Raw genomic sequence first — 18,838 nt, forward strand, 5'->3', positions numbered from 1 at the left:
CACCAAGCTGTTAGGCTTTTCATGTTCCTGAAATCTTGACCGGTAAAAATATGCATGCCATATTCCATTCAAATATCCTTTGCACCGGTCACCTTAACTACTGCTTCTTTTTCAGCTACACAGGGATGCCTATAAATATTCAACTTTTTATACTCCGTCACCTCTTCCTCCATTACGGCCCTTGGAATTTCTCCAAACATCTTCCTCTTTAAATTTTGCATTGCCTTGGAAAATGATTCTTTTCTCCGCTTGGCCTTTGGAGTACATGCATGCCGCACATTCTTTGATACAATGCCTTTCACACCCCTCGTGTTTTTAAATTCATTGACAACTTCACTCAATTTTTGTAGATAAGTGCTAGACTTTTATCAAGTTTCTTACACTTCTCACAGAGAAAGCCACAACATCGTCTACAAGATGTAGCCCCTTCTTGTTGTCCTGTACCAGCACCAACACCAGCACAATAATCAACATCAACACCATCATCAACATCAAAAACAACTAATTTATTACGTACTTCAATAGGAACTCTCTCTCTTTTGATGATTGTTGCTCCAACCAACACCATTTTAACTCTATCCACAACAGGATCAAAAATGGTTTCAACCAACCCTAGACTTATTAGATATGACATTTGCAATTCCTCTTCTGTTAGGGTAATCCATGGATAGACAACCTAAAATAGTAAAAATGAGTCATCAGCAAGAATTTTTTGTTGCTACAGATGAATCTTCTGTCACAACATGTGTCACAAATATTGCTACAGATGAATCATATGTAGCAACATGTGTCACATGTTGCGACACATGACTCGTCTTTAGCAACATGTGGCACAAATGTTGCTATAAACGAATCATGTGTTCCAACATGTGCCACAAATTTTGCTACAAATGAATTGTCTATCGCAACATGTGTCACAAATGTTGCTACAAATGAATTATCTATAGCAACATGTGTAACATGTCACAACATATGACTCGTCTGTCGCAACACGTGTCACAAATGTTGCTATAAATGTTGCTAAATATGAATTGTCTGTGGCGACATGTGTCACGAATGTTTCTACAGATGAATCATCTGTAGCAACATTTGTGGCACATGTCGCAAAGCGTGATTAGTCTGTACCAACATTTGTGTCACGTGTTGCTATAGATGAGTCATGTGTCGCAACATATGACACATGTTGCTACAGATGATTCATCTATAGTAACATTTGTGACACATGTTGCGACAGACAATTCATCTGTGGAAAAAAATGAATTATTTGTAGCAACATGTGACACAAATGTACATTCACCCATGATTTTTTGTGGTAATCTGCAAAAAGTGGAAACACAATTGAGGGGAGAATGTGGAATTTGAAATTCAACTTAGAAGCGGAAGAATGATTTTTGGAGAAGATATGGATGAAGATAGGAGAGATAAAAAAAATTCTGTAGAAAATTTTATATTTATTGAACTTCAGTAATTATGACAAAAATTTGAAAACTATATTTACTGTCACTAAATAAATCAAACTATACCCTTATTAACTAATAACTAAGGATGTTTGTCATCTCGTATATTTTTTCCTTTTTATTTTTGTTGTCTCCACACCTTCTTTCCCGAGATTTAGTTTTACATTTTTACAAACATATTATTTATTTATTTAAATGCATGAGGTGCATGATAGACCTCAAATCAGGGGCGGATCCACATGTAATGGTGGGGGTGCACGTGCACCAGCTAACTTCGGAAAAAATTACGTGTGTGTGTGTAACTATATATATATATATATATATATATTGAGAAATTGGTAGAGAAACACTATCACACTTGATAACCATTGAACTATTTTTGGTCTGTTGGTAGAAGTGGAGAAATACCTCCTTGAAAACCTAGGTTTGATCCAAGCCAACAACACTCTTTTTTTTTATTACAAAATTTCGCTTCGCTTATGCTTAAATATTATTGGTGCACCCAGACTTCTTAAATCGTGGGTTTGCCTCTGCCTCAAATTAGTTGATAAACAAACACAAAATGCATCAAAAAGACATTAGTTGATAACGAACACAAAATGCATGTAGAAATCAAGAACAAATGCTAACAAACATGAAACAATCTAATTCACACCAATTTTCAATATTCAATAGAAACTATAAACATAAAAAGTTCATTTGCCAAAACTTTCACAAACAAATCACTTTTTAACCCTCCTCAAAAGAGAAGTAGATCAGGAACAACGTAAATGAATAAAAAAATAGAGAGATATTCAGCGAGCAAAGAAGAAAAACCTTGTAGAAATTAAGAGCAATTTAAGAAAATTAAAGATTCTTCCTTCATAGTTCCCATTTCTAAATAAGAGTAATAATATGCATTTCATAAGTGTTCCTTTTTGTTGTTTGGTTTTACTTTTGGAGTATGTTTTTAAAATTTGTAAATAGTAAAGTAAATAGTAAATCACTATAGCCTAAATTAGTTGCTATAAATTCTTCATCTACTCTCTCCTTCTCTTTAATACAAATCCATTAAGCAATTTGTAAATCTATTAACTTCAAAAGACATATTTTTAAATTTTAATTAATTTTATCAAGTACAATTAATAATTAGATACACAAATTATAACTTTTTTTATTGGTATTCTGATAATTAAATTTTGAATAACATATATTTATTTATAAACAAATTAGTTGATTAATAAAAACATAATTAACTTTTAATAGATTACTTAACTCATTCATAGACGTTTGAAACTTGTGGGATGTTTGACGTATAAAAAATTGATACTGTCAAAATTGAAAATTACTTGAAATTTTCATATTAATTGTGTAAGTAGAATCATGAAATATTTTTATCTAAATTTATATATATGATTATCATTTCTTAAATTTAGTGAATTTGAAATTATATACCAAAGTAATTAATAGTATTAATTACTATTAATACCAATAAATACTACTTTTATGCTTGCATTGATTTTTTTTCTCATAAATTTATTTAATTTAAATTTAAAAATGAGATTAAAAAACAATATTTTTTATGGGAAAAGGGTCTAATATACCCCTCAACTATGTCATTTGGAGCTGATATACCCCTCGTTATAAAAGTGACTCATATATGCCCTTACCGTCATACAAACTGCTCACATATACCCCTGTCGTTACAAAATGACTCACATATACCCTTCATTTAACGGATTTTAAAAAATTAGTTTTAAATTTATATTTATTACTTCTATTTTTTAAAAAAATTATATAAGGGTATATATGATTCTTCTATCAAAGTTCAAGGTATATTTTAAATTTTTTCATACATAAATTATTTTTTGACTTCTTTTATTATAATTATCTGAATTTCTTATTCTTATTTTGTTTTTTCTTTCATTCCTTAGTTTAAAGAATAAAAAATTAAACTATTTTTTTGTGTGTATTGTAATTTAATTTTGTATTCGAAGAAAAAATTTGATCATCTACAATAAGTTTTACAAGAATATTAGTGAAACATAAATAAATTTGATTATCAATACAATAATTATAAATTAGTCATTGAAACAAAAAAAAAGTCAAAAAAATATGTTTGACGAGGATTAATTTACTCATATGAGATTATATTTTTTAGAAAAAAATAATAAAAATTTAGATTAAAATTATTATTTTTTCATTTCCGTTAGAGGAAAAGGATATATGTGAGCCATTTGTTTACAAGTAGCGGTATATATGAGCCACTTTCATAACAAGGGGTATATCAGCTCTAAATGACAGAGTTAAAGGGTATATCAGACCATTTTCCCTTTTTTTATTGAATAGTAAGTGTCAAGAAAGATCATTATGAAGGGAAGACTTGACTTTTCTTAGTGACAGAGCACATTTTACGAAGGGTGTGCAAAATTATAAAAAATAACCAACAAAGAATTTAATGAGTGGATTTATATTCATCTTGCTCAACCTAGTTATTTTACCATAAAAAATATAAATAATTCTTTTTAAATACAATTTGTCTAATTCTTTTATCTTGAATTTGAGATCTCACTTATAAAAAGAAAATTCTTAAATTTTTGTTGCGTTTAGTTATAAAAATGCATGGTAAATTTTATAAATTAACATAATCATTTTAAAAAAAATGAGTCAAGATTTTTACTGAACACATATTGCATCTTCAAGAAAAAATAACACCAATTTATAGTTTTTACTTGAATCAAAAGTTATTTTCAATCTCTGATTTTGTTACTTAATTTAAATGGATGTTAGGTTTCTCATTTTTCGATAGAGAATGTGCGAAATCATGATGATAAAAACTCAAATCTTCGCTAATTCTCTTGACTCACTTATAAAATCATGAAAGACATTTACCTACAATTTTTATAAAAAAAAAACAACGTTAAGTCAAACCTCCCAATAACCTTCCAATTAGGAAAGAATGGAAAATATAGTGGTATATATAGGTAAACATGAGAAATCTAGAAGAAATAAATTTTAACTTTCATTGATAATGGTCTCACAATTAACTTGACTTGATAAGAAGTACAAGAAAATTCACCATTGAAAAGAACTTTTGAGATTCTTTAATGGATATCAAATTGAATCTCAATAATATATCTCATTATTATAAATCCAAGATGCCCCAAATGATCAGAATATCAAAATTAGTAAACTTCTGATATACTATAGAATTAGGGAACTTTTCAGTAACATATGTATGTCCAAAGACATTCTTGGTGATATCACGTCCGCAATCAAAGGTTACAGACCCTTTCCACACATAGCGTGGTGGGCATACACCTCATTCAATACAAAGAATAGATTTGTATTTTTAGCATTATTCAAAAGTTTTCATTTCTCATGAATGGAATACAATCATTTGAGCGTGCATATCAATTTTTTTTATGATAGCTTAGTACTCGATTCCACATTTATGTGTATCTATCAATGTTCTAATATTCATGAATGGAAGACAATCATCTGAGCATATCAAATTATGATAGCTTAGTACCTCATTCAATATTCATGTGGATCATTAGACCACTTGTCCTCTTTCAGACATGCACTACTACTACATTCACTTTTAGGGAATAAAGCGATTTCAATGAGACGTGTTTCGTGACTAGATTTCACCAAAAATATACTATTTAGTCGTAGCCATCATTATATCATCAATATGGTGCATGTATTCAAATTCAAACTCAATGTCTGATCCATAAAAACATCTGAGATCATGAATCCGTGAGACTTAAATCCAATATGTTATCATCATGATGCACCGAGACTTTAACCTGATGTCTTACCCCTTTTTAATGGTATAACTTAAATCCATCATCTTACCGTCAATCAATAAAAGCTAATTCTTGAGCCTTTAAACTATCTATACTACCATCAGTTATTAACTTTAACATGGATAAATAATGTGCATCTTGTATTGAATAAATAGGTTTTAAAATGGGTTAAGACCTTCCATATATCATAAAATACTTTAGCATGAAAATCTTTATCGAAGCATAACAATTTCATCCCTCTCTCTATATATGCATAAAAAATGGTCCTCAAAATATGCATCTTACTTATGCTGATGATATAGTTATATTTAGTAGCGGCAATACTAATTCTATTAAGGGTTTGTTTAGTATGAAGGAAAATGTTTTCCTTGAATACATGTAGATATTTGACTTATTTTTTCATGTTTGATTGGTGAGCAAAAAAAATTTTTGGAAAAATATTAGTGTTTGATTTTTGAATGAAAAATATTTTTGAGAAATATCTTTTACTTTTGACAAGAGTAGAAAATATTTTTTGAAGTTGAATTATTCTTTAAAAACAAGTTTAATTTTTTTTTTGTGGTGGTGGTTTGGTGGGGGGGGGGGGTGTTTGAGGATAAAGGTGAAAAATTAAAATTTAAAGTTGATTTTTTTTTAAAGGGAAAAGGGTCTGATATACCCTTCAACTTTGTCATTTAGAGCTGATATACCCCTTGTTATGAAAGTGACTCATATATACCCCTACTTGTAAACAAATGACTCACATATACCCTTTTCCTCTAACGAAAATGAAAAAATAATAATTTTCAATCTAAATTTTTATTATTTTTTTCTAAAAAATATAATCCCATATGAGTAAATTTAATCCTCGTCAAACATATATTTTTTTTGACTTTTTTTTGTTTCAATGACTAATTTATAATTATTATTTTGATAAACAAATTTAGTTATGTTTCATTAATATTCTTGTAAAACTTATTGTAGATGCCAAATTTTGTTTTTCGAATACGAAATTAAATTACAATAAACACAAAAAAATAGTTTAATTTTTTTCTTTAAACTAAGGAATGAAAGAAAAAAAATAAAATAAGAATAAGAACTCAAATAATTATAATAAAAGAAGTCAAAAAATAATTTATGTATGAAAAAAATTAAAATATACCTTGAACTTTTATCGAAGAATCATATATACCACTAAATAATTTTTAAAAAAATTTATAAGTAATAAATATAAATTTAAAACTAATTATTTAAAATTCCTTTAAATAAAGGGTATATGTGAGCCATTTTGTAACAGCAGGGGTATATGTGAGCCGTTTGTAAAATGGTAAGGGTATATATGAGCCACTTTTATAATGAGGGGTGTATCAGCTCCAAATGACAAAGTTGAGGGGTATATCAGACCCTTTTCCCTCTTTTAAATAATAATATTACGTTTTTTAAGGGGGTGGGGGTGGGGGTCGTAGGGGGCTAGTGAGGTGGGAGGTCGAGGGTAAGGTGAAAAAATGAAAGGGCCAATTACACAACAAGTAACACCATTGAATACTCCAAAAAGTACTGGAAGCAAGCAACAACGTCAAGGAAGTGTACATGGGAAGATATGGTGGAGGAAGATACATCAAAAGTGAGATCTATAGAAAGGCCAAGTGAAGGAGTGACATGGAGTAGAATTGTAGGGACAACATCGCAGATAGAAGGACTGGCTCTGAGTGGGGAAGTAAACCCTAGTCTCAATGTTAAGATAACAAGAGAGGATATACAAGAGGAAGTGAAATATTGGGAAACAGCTGTGGTTTGTTATGCATTAGGATCGAACCCACCGCCGATAGTTATAGAGGGATATTTTAGGAGAATCTGAAAAAAGTTACGGATAGATAAAGTAGCTCAGGTAAATAGGGGGTGTTTATGGTGTGTTTCAACAATGCTGAGAATAGGGGAATAGCCGTGGAAGAAGGTGTGCAAATGTTCGACAAAAATCCAGTAATAGTGAAACCATGGGAACCAGATATAGTGGTAACAAAAGATAAGGTGGAAAAAGTGCCAATTTGGGTGAGATTGGTAGGGTTAGATATAAAATATTGGGGAAAGAATGCTCTAACAAAGATAACAGGGTTGATAGGACATCCATTGAAAGCAGACAGAGCAACAACACAAAAAGATAGATTAACGTTTGCAAGAGTATTGATAGAGATGCCTCTAAATAAGGAATATCCCAAAGTAATAATGTTTGAGAATGAAATAAGGAAGATAGTGCATCAGCAGGTTGAATATGAATGGAAAACAATATTATGCAAAAAATGTAAGAATTTTGGGCATGATATAAGTGAGTAGAGAAAACAATTAAAGGAGAATGAGAAGCAACACAAAGGAGAACAAGTGATAAATGGAGAAGGACAACAAAGGGTTGATAAAGTGGAGGAAATAAGAAATGCCAGGCAATCTAGTAGAATAGAGATACAAAAGGGGAAGACTCAAATAATAAAAACTGAGAAAACTAACTCTTTCAATGTGTTGAGCGAGATAGGGCAAGGAAGTAAGGAGATAAGAGCAGGGAATAATGTGATAGGAAATGAGAAAAGGAAGGAGAAGGATGGGGAAGACCAATCCTGAATGGATAGAATAGGGTTTTGAAACTCTAGGGGATTAAATAGAGTTGATAAACAAAAGGAAATGTAGGTTTTCCTATATACCTCAAAAATCATCTTGTTTGGTTTCCTAGAGACTAGGATTAAGAGAGTGAAAGCAAGTAATGTGGATCTTAGTCTATGTAGGACATGATCGTTTACAACTGAGCTAGCAGCTCACTATGGGGGGGGGGGGAATTAGGATATTGTGGAAGCCAGAGATATACAATGTGGATGTGAAGTTAGTAACATGACAAGTAATTCACAGTAAAGTAGAATATATGGGAACGAGAAGGGTATTTGATATTACAATGGTATGTGGTTTCAATGACCAAGCAATGACAAGAACATTATGGAGGGACATAAAAGGGTTAAGAGGGAGCATCAATGGGGCTTGGGCTATAATGGGAGATTTTAATCGCATGTTGAATATGGATGAAAGGATAGGACGACCTTTTGAAATGGCAGAAATAAGAGAATTTCGACAATGTGTGGAGGAATGTGAAGTTCAGGACCTCAAATCATAAGTCTCATTCTTTACATGGAATAATAAACAAAGAGGGGAAGACAGAGTTTGGAGTAAAATAGACAGGGCCCTAGTTGATAGTGATTGGATGACCAATTTACCACGTCTGAAGCACACTTTATGCATGAAGAAAATATGATCATTGTCCTGCAATCATAAGCTGGGAAGAGGGGTCTATAAATGGGAAGAAGAAATTTAGGTACTTTAATATGTGGAGAATGGAACCAAAATAAAAAGAAAAGGTGAAGGCTAGCTGGGGGGGAAAAATAAGAGGAAGGAATATGTTTCAACTAGTGGGGAAACTAAATAGGTTGAAAAAGGTGTTACTGAGTATAAACAGGGAAAATTTTGGAGACATAGAGGGTAAGGCTGAAGAGGCAAAGGAGGAACTGAGGAAATGTTAGATGAAATTGAGCAGAGATCCAACAGATAACAAGTTGATTGAACAAGAACTAGAAATATCAAAACAATATGGAAAACTAAAAGGGGCCAGGGATCAATTCTTGAAACAAAAAGAAAAAATACAGTGGATACAAGAAGGTGATCAAAATACAAAGTTCTATCACAACTACATAAAGACAAGAAGGAACACCAACATAATTTTTGGAGGAAAGGATAAGCATGGTGAAAGGCAAGAAGGCATGGAAGAAATTAGCAAGGCTTTTTTGGAATACTACAGTGAGCTGCTAGGACAGTCAAACAAGGGAAGAAAGCATGTGTGCAGGGAGATAATTATGAAAGGATCACTGGTTAATAAGGAACAACGAGAACAACTAGCAGCAAAGTTCACAGAGAAGGAGGTAAAGGAAGCTATGTGGAGCATTGATGGGAACAAGTCGCCAGGACCATATGAATATGGGAGTCCATTCTTCAAAGATAATTGGGAGATTATCGGTAAAGATGTGGTGAAGGGAGTGATGGAGTTCTTTAGGACTAAAAAGATGCTTACTGGGATGAATGATACAACAATTACATTGATAGTCATGCTAAATCAGTGGGGGATTACAGACCAATATCATGTTGCAATACTATATACAAGACAATTTCAAAAATGTTATGTAACAGACTGAGGACAGTGCTGCCAGTGATAATATCGAGCAATCAAAGTGCTTTTGTGGCGGGTAGATCAATAGTGCAAAATGTTTTAATCTGTCAAGACTTGGTAAGATTATATAATAGAAAGAATACTACAAGGAGTTGCTTGATAAAAATTGACCTAAGAAAGGCATATGACAGTGTTGAATGGGGTTTTGTGGAAGAATTTTACATGCTCTTAATTTCCCACATGTGTTCAGAAAATGAACAATGGAATGTGTGAAAACAACAAGATATAGCATTGCACTAAATAGGGGAATGTTTGGAAGCATAGAAGGACAAAGGGGGCTGAGGCAAGGGGATCCAATATCGCCCTTATTGTTTGTAATATGTATGGAATATTTCAGCAGGATCATGATTTGGGTGTCGGAAGAAAAAGGTTTTCCAGTATCACACAAAATGCAAAGCAATGAAGCTGAATCACTTATGCTTTGTAGATGATATGCTAATTTTTAGTAAAGGGGACTACCAATCGGCATTGATGATGTTGAGAGATATCATTTTCGGGGGCTTCAGAATTGATAAATAATGCAATTAAGTCAAACATATTTTCAGCAAACATGGAACAACAAGAATTGAATGATCTCTGTGAGGTGTCTGGATATGCAAAACGAAAGCTACCATTTAGATATTTGCGTGTACCCGTTTCAGCAAAAATATTATCGCCAGGAGATTGTGAGGTACTAGTTGAGAGAATGGCAAGTAGAGTGAGAGCATGGGTGTCAAGAAATCTGTCATATGCAGGCGGAGTGCAATTCGTTAACTCAGTTTTGATGCATATGCACTCATATTGGGCAACGATATTTATATTGCCTAAAAAAGTATTGAAGGATATCACAACAATTTGCAGGAACTATATATGGAGTGGTAAAGCAACAACAAATAGACCACCTTTGCCGAAACGAGAAGTTGGGCTGTGTCAAATGTAACCAAGAAGCAATTGCAAAATATTTTGGAATGTGGCAGAAAAGGAAGACAATTTATGGGTAAAATGGATCAATAACATATACATAAAGAATGAGGGATGGTGGCAATATAGGCCAAGCAATGACACATGCTGGTACTGGAAGAAAATATGTGCCATAAAAGAAAAATTCAGACAGGGAGTAAATGGAAATTGTTGGTTAAAAGAATCAGGGAAGGTTGACTCTTATGAAGGAAAGTTTACTTCCACCAATAACCATTCAATTTAAAAAAAAGTTTATCTCAGAAATTTAGGCAATCCTCTGGAACTGGCATTGATGTTTCCATGTTTGGAGAGGCAGAATTGTGTAATGCAGATATATATGAGCTGGCGGTGAAGGCAGAGGCATTGGAGGATGGAAATGTGTCCACAAATTTCCAGATTACTCAGGCAGTTTTTGAAAAGGAGAAAGGCAAATTCAAAATTAGGGTGGTGAAGCAAGTTAATGGCATGCAGTATGAATTGCAAGAGATTTATGGCAATGGGAATTCAGTTGATAAGGACTTTGATGGAAATGATAATGGGAAGGAATGTGTTGTTTGTCTTTCTGAACCTAGAGACACTACTGTACTTCCATGCCGACACATGGTATGTATTTTGGAGTCGAATCTTAACACTCTTCTTCATCTTTTTTGTTTAAAATGATTGTAATGTATATGAAAACTAAATGTGCATCTTAAATCCAGTGCATGTGCAGTGGATGTGCACAAGTTTTGAGATTCCAAACAAATCGTTGTCCTATTTGTCGTCAGCCAGTTGACCGATTCTTGGAGATTAAGGTCAGCGAAGCTGCTGAAGAGTAAGAGTCGCGATAACCACCATTAATGTATAAAAACAGGGGCGAAGCTAGATGCCTGAATACAGGTCTGGCTGAACCTAGTAACTTTTGCTCTACACTACACTCTACAGTTGAAAATTGTGGCTCCGCCTTGTATAAACATATTCCTTTTTTCCTCAGTATTAGAAGTGGGTACAAATGGCTAAGTGGGGCAGGGTCAGAATGGCCATGGTAGAGGGGAGTGTGCAGTAGAACTACTATACCTAAGAATGGATTTATAAGCTGGATTGCAATGCATGGAAGGTTGTTGACAAGGGTGAGGCTGACAAAAATGAAACATGAACAAGAAACAGAGCATCTATTTTTTGAATGATTTTATGCACAGAAATGTCTGCTGGAAATACAACAATGGTTAGGGGTAACAAAGCAAAAGACAAATCTGCAAAGAAGTGCAAAAGAGCTTTCCTATGGGCAGTGCTGGCAGCAGTGATTTATGGGATTTGAAAAGCAAAAAAATAAAGCATTGTGGCAGGAAAGAGTACCTCAGCCACACATATAGAATACTAGAAGTACTGAATAAGAAAAAGAAATGTAAAGCGAAAAAATGGATTGAAAATAGAAAGTGGTATGTGGACATTAACGATAGGATTTTATGTTTGTTTTTTGTTTTTTTTATTTCTTTTCTGGTTTTGTATTTCTGATTTCCTGTTATGTGTAAGTAAGCATAGAAGAATAATAGAGGGAGATAGGGGTTTTATGAATGAAATGTGTTTGTTCGACCAAAAAAAACAAGTTGAAAATATTTTAAAAAAAATAAACTTAAATTTTTTAGGGGTAGGGGGTTGGTAGTGTGGGTGGGGGGCTAGTAGGGGGTGGGTTGAGGGCTGGTGGAGTTGGTAGGGGGAGGTTGGAAGAGAGTTTTGAAAAATGTTTTTCTTAAGTTTTGAAAAGTCATTTTCGTTAAATTTGAGGAAAATGAATTGATTTGAAAAATATTTGAGCCAAACAAACATAAAAAAAATTACACACACTAAGTTGATCATGAGCATGCATATAAAAAATTATGAAAAGATTTTTGAACAAAAAGTGAACAAGGATAAAAGCTTCTTTCTCACTGGCCCCAAAACTTGTTCATATAGAATCAGATCTTCTAGAGGTTTTGATCTGGAAAGCATGTTACTTATCTCGGTTGCCCCATAAATGCTTTGATGGTATGGTTACTAAGGTGATTAAAAGATTAAGTGCTTGGCAAGGTAACATGGTAAGCAAATGTTAATTAAAAGTATCATTCAATCTTTGCCTATTTATATTCTTTCCCCCAAAAGGTACTTTGGAGCTTATTGAAAAGCATATGGCAAGGTAACATGATAGGCAAATGTTTCTCTCGCTTAAATATTCCCTAGCAGAAACTCTAAACTCAAAAACTTTCTGGTCTTGATGACTCTGCAATATGGACCTATTCAGAAGATGACCAATACTCTAATGTTTCTGCCTGGGAGAATATTATAGAGCACAAACAAAGAGATAGCTTTATTAATAATATATGGAACAATTCTATTCCTTCTAAAATGTCTTGCTTATGCTTGAGGCTAATTTCCAAAAAACTTCCTTTCGACCTAAATTTGGAACTCAAGACGATATAGATCATATCCTACTCGATCATCAGCCTATTGTCACCCCTAGAACCAGTACTCCTGACCAAGTGTGCCATAAAAGTTTCAAGGATTTTTTGCAGCCTATTTTGATTCATTACAACTCTATCTATTGTCCATTCAAGCACTTAATAATTGCACCAAGTATATATAGACTCTATCTATTCACTCTCTCTTGCAGTCTAGAAATGACATTCTCTTTTCCATATTATGAGGTTTACCTCCTCTCCTTTCCATAGGATTAGTAATACAATCCAAATTCACCAATGACCTAAATGGACTTTTGACCACTTGGTTTAGTCTTGACTTATAATCTAAAAGGACAACATAAAAATAAGAGTATTATAACATATATGATGTTTCCAACATACAATTTATTTCTAACATCCACAGGTGCTTGTTCTTATTCATTTGAACTTATATATCCATAGGCCACCACACAAACATTTAAGATGACATGTTGCATACTGAAATAAGCATATGAAAAGCTAAAATAACATGAGTTTATGCTCTTTTAAATGTATCAAAGATAAAGGAACTAGGTTTTAAAAGTTTTTCTTTGTCTTTAATTGATCAATCGAAATTTTGAAAGTCTTCACCATTAAAAGCTTCAGTGAAGAAAACATCATCCCAATCTCATGCATCATTCTCATTTCTTGTGTCAGCAAAGTATTCATTGCTTCCCATTGTATTCTCCTAATCATTGTGATAAAACATTTAAAGTGAGTATTTGAGTGAATAATATAATAAAAAATGAAGTTATAAGCAAATAAATTTAATTAGTTGATAGTAATAAGAATATAGCTTTGAACTAACCTCCCTAGGATAGTTAAATCCATGAATATTAGGAGTTATTGCATCACTTTGAAATAAAGAATGCTCATTTTGTTGAATGATGTGATTGATTTTGTTGTTATTGCTCAAGTTGATATTCGAATTTGAATAGGCATACTCCAACCCCAATTCTGAGGGATTGTTCAAGTGTGTACCCATAGTTGCTAGTGGACTCGAGACAGGCCTGAGAGAGAGCGAGAGAGAAATATTAGGAATCATATCATGTTAAACAGAAAAAACACCAACATAAATATTTCATCTTGTGTAGAGTTTGGGTGCATAATAATCATTTCTTTTTCAAATTAAAACAAATAACATATTATTGGAGAACAATAACTAAATGCATAAATATCGAAAGAAACCTTGTAGAAGCATAAATATTTTTCCAGAAGTTCATGAGAGAGTTGTTACTACTTTCATCAAAAGTCAATTGTGCCTGAAAAATATATGACTTAACTAGTTTAGTACAGGGGGATGTAGGATCTAACAAAGAATAACATTTCAAGAATATTAGTTTACATGTGATTTTCCAAATATTTGTGTTGGACTCTGCTGGATATCTACCATCATGTTTTGTTGTGGACTCTGTTGAGTGGATAAAATAATTATATCAAAACTCAAAAAGAAATATTTCATTTCTTTAAGGAGATCTTAATAAGAAATAATATTTCAAGAATATTAATATACCTGTGACTGTCCAAATTTTGATGGTGGATTTTGTAGGACATCTACAGCGGTGTTTAGTTGATAGCTCTATTGTACAGATAAAAATAACAATAATTAAAAATCTCATTATAAGGATATCTTAGTTACTGCATTTTGAAAAAGTGTTACCTGCAATGGAATATAAGGCGATGAGTTTTGATTTTGAGAAAATGGTATATTCCCACTCTGTGAAGAACTTGCAAAGGAAGGGGTATATGTGTAATGGCTAGAACTGTTTGCTACTCTCTTTCCTTTGTCCATCCAGTTTTGATACATACTCTCCTGGATACTTGGACTATAATAATAATGAAATAATAATTAAACAAAAAGGGAAAAGGAGAGGGACTTCTTGTAAAGAAATATCATGTGAAAATATTAATAACCTGTACGTATCAATCCAATTATTAGTAGTAAACTGATGATGAGTTATTTGTTGTGCTGCAAAGTGAACATCCACATTTCCTTGTTTCTCCAATTCCACCTAATCATAATTTTCTTGACATTAGTTAGGGTTTTACATTATTTCTTAAAAATTGTAAATTCACATTATTCTTCAATGATTAATGAAACAGAAAATTGGTAAAAGAACAAACTTTTCTATCCCTGATTTTTTGGAGAGATAGTTGCAAGTTCTTTTCGCACCAACAAAGCTGATGAAGAGGAACCTCTTCTTCTGGCCCTGGTTCGTAATCCCTGCAAGATCGTGTTGTTAGGCAAAAATATCGATTTTAATTTATTAGTATATTACATTTAGACAATTGAAATAGACTATACTCTAAATATCTAAATAAAAATTTAAGGTGACGTCAATGTATTCAATCACGATGTTATAATTTTAGAACTACAAAGAAAAACACTTGTGATACTAAATCAAATGACCTTATATGAGCATCCACAATTTGCAATTCCAATGTGCTCTTCATTATTTGTAGCTCCAAATTCTATATCAAAGAATTTCACAATCAAAATGATGTTATCAACTTCCCTCATAGATACATAATGATTAATTGATATTTATTTCAATGTCCCACTTAACTAACAAACTACTAACTAAAATAGTATTGAAAATATAAAAAGAACTTATAAGAGAGGTATCAAATTAAATTATGCTCACCTCAATCCTGTAGAGATTAAGATACCAATAGCAGGTTGAAACATCCAAAGGCAACCATCATGAGACAATGTAATTCATCAGTGAGAGTCAATTTCACTTTATACAAAAGAAATCAAATATGATGAAGGAACTAGGTAGTATCTAACATTTCAATGAATTAATATTTTACAATGCTAATATAACTCTACTTCCGTGAGCTTGCTCATATTGTCAGTCTCAACCTCGGATAACGAAGAAGGTGATTTGTCAATCAGAAACAACTTATGTACCCTATATATAAAGGTAGGAGTAAGGTTACATACTTAGTCTCCAAGACCCTACACATGGGAATACACTGATGGCGATGGCGATGGTAGTGGTGGTTTAACACTTATATATATGGTCTTGTAAGTAAAGTAAGGCTAAAGGACACTATTCTAAAGTACATGTTTTTGGAAATAGCATTGAACAAAATAAAACTAGAGAGAGACAATAAATTAGTCAAAGGAAGACATGAGAAAGAAAAGAGATACAAACTGCTTATCAAGAAAGTATCTCTTGCTAATATCTCCGCTGATATTGTTCAATTGCCTTAGTTTTGCCACTTTTTCCTTCATTTATACAACAAAAAATATATATTAATAAATGGTGGTAAAATTATATTTATCAAAACTTTATCAATAACACGGTTTTTGACATGAGTCAAACTTATTGTCTTGAACAAATTATATCTAGTTTAAAAATCATTTAGTATTTCCTTAATTTTGAGGATATTAGTTTCAAAATTTTAATTATTACTCACTCCATTTTCATTTGTTTGTTTAATTTTTTTTCTTTCGACAATTTGATAAAGTAATATTTTTGTATTTCATGATCTTAGGCTAAAGATGTGTGGAAATTAAAAGGTATGAGTAATCATTTAATTTTGTGGTAAGAACTATGTGATATTAAAAATTTAAACTAAAGTGTAGCCAAAAAAGATTCAAAATAATTTTGATGAAGGATTGAATGTCCTACTCGATAATTAATGTTCTCCGACAAGGTAATTCTCCTCTCTTTGAAATAGGGTATGACTTAGATTCAAGACCTAATTAACTTGATATGATATTAGATTCAATACATAAGAGGGCCCTAAGAAATGTGGCAGTTGCGCGGGTGGAACTACCCTTGGTTTGTATTTAAAGTGGGGGCAACAAATGGAATTACAGATTAAAAAATATGTCCGGATAAGGGGGATATGTGTGTGATAAATGGAATACTGGATACAAAATGTTTGGATCTGGGTATTATTTTTGTGTGTAAGGAGTGAAATTGTGCTTGGACAATGGGGGATGTGTGTGTGATAAATAAAATACTGGATACAAAATGTTTGGATCGGGGTATGGTGTATGTGTGTAAGGTGTGAAATTGTGCTTGGACAATGGGGGATGTGTGTGTGATAAATGGAATACTGGATACAAAATGTTTCGATCTGCGTATGGTGTATGTGTGTAAGGAGTGAAAGTTTGCTTGGACAATGTGGGATGAATGTGTGATAAATACAATACTGGATACAAAATGTTTGGATCAGGGTATGGTGTATGTGTGTAAGGAGTGAAACTTTTCTTGGAAAAAGGGAATGTGTGTGTGATAAATGGAATACTGGATACAAATGTTTGGATCTGTGTATGGTGTATGTGTGTAAGGAGTGAAATTTTGCTTGGACAATGGGGGATGTATGTGTGATAAATGGAATACTAGATACAAAATGTTTTGATCTGGGTATGGTGTATGTGTGTAAGGAGTGAAATTGTGCTTGGACAATGGGGGATGTGTGTGTGATAAATGGAATACTGGATACAAAATGTTTGGATCTGGGTATGGTATGTGTGTGTAAGGAGTGAAATTGTGCTTAGACAATGGGGGATGTGTGTGTGATTAATGGAATATTGGATACAAAATGTTTGGATTTGGGTATGGTGTATGTGTAAGGAGTTAAATTGTGCTTGGACAATGGGGGATGTGTGTGTGACAAATGGAATAATGGATACAAAATGTTTGGATCTGGGTATGGTGTAAGTGTGTAAGGAGTGAAATTGTGTTTGGACAATGGGGGATGTGTGTGTGATAAATGGAATACTGGATACAAAAAGTTTTGATCTGGGTATGGTGTATGTGTGTAAGGAGTGAAATTGTGCTTAGACAATCTTTTTTCCTTTGAGTTAGCTTTTGGTATATGAATTAAGCTCAAGACCTAACTTGACACATTTTGTTAAACAAACTAAAACAAATTAGGGATAACAAATAAAAATGAAGCGACTACTAATTTTCAATTCAAAGTTTAGTTCATTTCATATTCTTTTGTAGATTAGACTAATTGATTCACATTCATAAAAACAAGATATAAGGTTAGAAAATTCCTACAAATATAGATCGATAATAAATATGTAAAAGAGTAAAGTACCTCAACATCGACCATATGACTATCCCCAACAAAAAAAAGAAACTCATAAGTTAGTGTTATAGTATATAAGTTACTAATAGCTAAATTACAAAAAAAAAAAATCAATAGAAGAAATTTAGGGCTAGTTCACATACGTCAATTTTCTCTCAATCGGAAGCTCAATGTAGCGTTGAAGAATGTCTTCAATTCTACAAAAGTAGAAATTTAGTAAAAATAATTAATCTAGCTAATCCTTTATACAGATCAATAACAAGCACAACGTAACAGAATTTTTTTCGATATCGTAAATGCAATACCTATTTTTGCTACAAAATTTACTAAGACGTTGAGCAGGGGAGAACGTGACCAACAACACATCCACATCACTGGAAATTGCAATCTCTTTCGCCTTCTTTAGTAAAGTACTACGTCGCTTTGAAAATGTGACTTGACGCTTTGACGTTTCTTCAATTTTCTTAATCTCAATTTTTCTACCCATCTTGAAGGTCTTTCAAGAAAGTCTCTTCCGTCTCTTGGAAAGACCAATAGCTTAGAGTGTTGCGTGAAGTATACGAATAATACAATGACTGAAAAAGAAGGCTCCAAAATAGCTAATTTATACGGTCAAAAAAGCTATTAGTCAAAGATATAATAAATAAAAAGTTGGTCAACCCCATACAAACATGGCATATATATATATATATATATATATATATATATATATATATATATATATATATATATATATATATATATATATATATATATATATATATATATATGCCATGTTTGTATGGGGTTGACCAACTTTTTATTTATTATATCTTTGACTAATAGCTTTTTTGACCTTATAAATTAGCTATGAGAAAAGAATTTGATATACACCTCAACTTTGTCATTTGGAACTGATATACCCCT

General features: G+C 32.4%; 2 protein-coding genes and 1 pseudogene across 2 annotated transcripts; 2 read left to right on the top strand and 1 right to left on the bottom strand.

Moving 5' to 3' along the window:
- Window positions 1-8,781: 8,781 nt before the first annotated feature.
- Window positions 8,782-9,502, top strand: LOC101258945 (uncharacterized). Its single transcript, XM_069296803.1, has 2 exons — window positions 8,782-9,357; window positions 9,443-9,502. The coding sequence occupies exons 1-2, from the start codon at window positions 8,782-8,784 to the stop codon at window positions 9,500-9,502; spliced, it is 636 nt and encodes a 211-aa protein (XP_069152904.1).
- Window positions 9,503-10,032: 530 nt separating this feature from the next.
- On the top strand, window positions 10,033-11,751 carry LOC101258648 (probable E3 ubiquitin-protein ligase LOG2; annotated as a pseudogene).
- Window positions 11,752-13,502: 1,751 nt separating this feature from the next.
- LOC138348182 (agamous-like MADS-box protein AGL8 homolog) lies at window positions 13,503-18,419 on the bottom strand. The gene is made up of 12 exons (XM_069296804.1): window positions 18,238-18,419; window positions 18,076-18,129; window positions 15,520-15,526; window positions 15,285-15,346; window positions 14,999-15,098; window positions 14,789-14,886; window positions 14,535-14,700; window positions 14,388-14,453; window positions 14,220-14,285; window positions 14,063-14,136; window positions 13,683-13,884; window positions 13,503-13,562 (listed from the first exon to the last, which is right to left on the bottom strand). Exons 1-12 carry the CDS (start codon window positions 18,417-18,419, stop codon window positions 13,503-13,505), a joined length of 1,137 nt encoding a protein of 378 aa, XP_069152905.1.
- Between the last annotated feature and the right edge of the window lie 419 nt (window positions 18,420-18,838).

The sequence above is a fragment of the Solanum lycopersicum genome, chromosome 4, assembly GCF_036512215.1.
Source record: "Solanum lycopersicum chromosome 4, SLM_r2.1".
Taxonomy (NCBI): Eukaryota; Viridiplantae; Streptophyta; class Magnoliopsida; order Solanales; family Solanaceae; genus Solanum; species Solanum lycopersicum.

Coding starts and splice junctions, on each gene's coding strand:
- LOC138348182 (XM_069296804.1), bottom strand. CDS start 18,419: ATGGGTAGAAAAATTGAGATTAAGAAAATTGAAGAAACGTCAAAGCGT. Junction 15,099..15,284: donor ATTGTGGATGCTCATATAAG/GTCATTTGATTT, acceptor ACGATCTTGCAG/GGATTACGAACCAGGGCCAG. Junction 14,887..14,998: donor AAAAAATCAGGGATAGAAAA/GTTTGTTCTTTT, acceptor AATTATGATTAG/GTGGAATTGGAGAAACAAGG.
- LOC101258945 (XM_069296803.1), top strand. CDS start 8,782: ATGAAATTGAGCAGAGATCCAACAGATAACAAGTTGATTGAACAAGAA. Junction 9,358..9,442: donor ATACAACAATTACATTGATA/GTCATGCTAAAT, acceptor GTTATGTAACAG/ACTGAGGACAGTGCTGCCAG.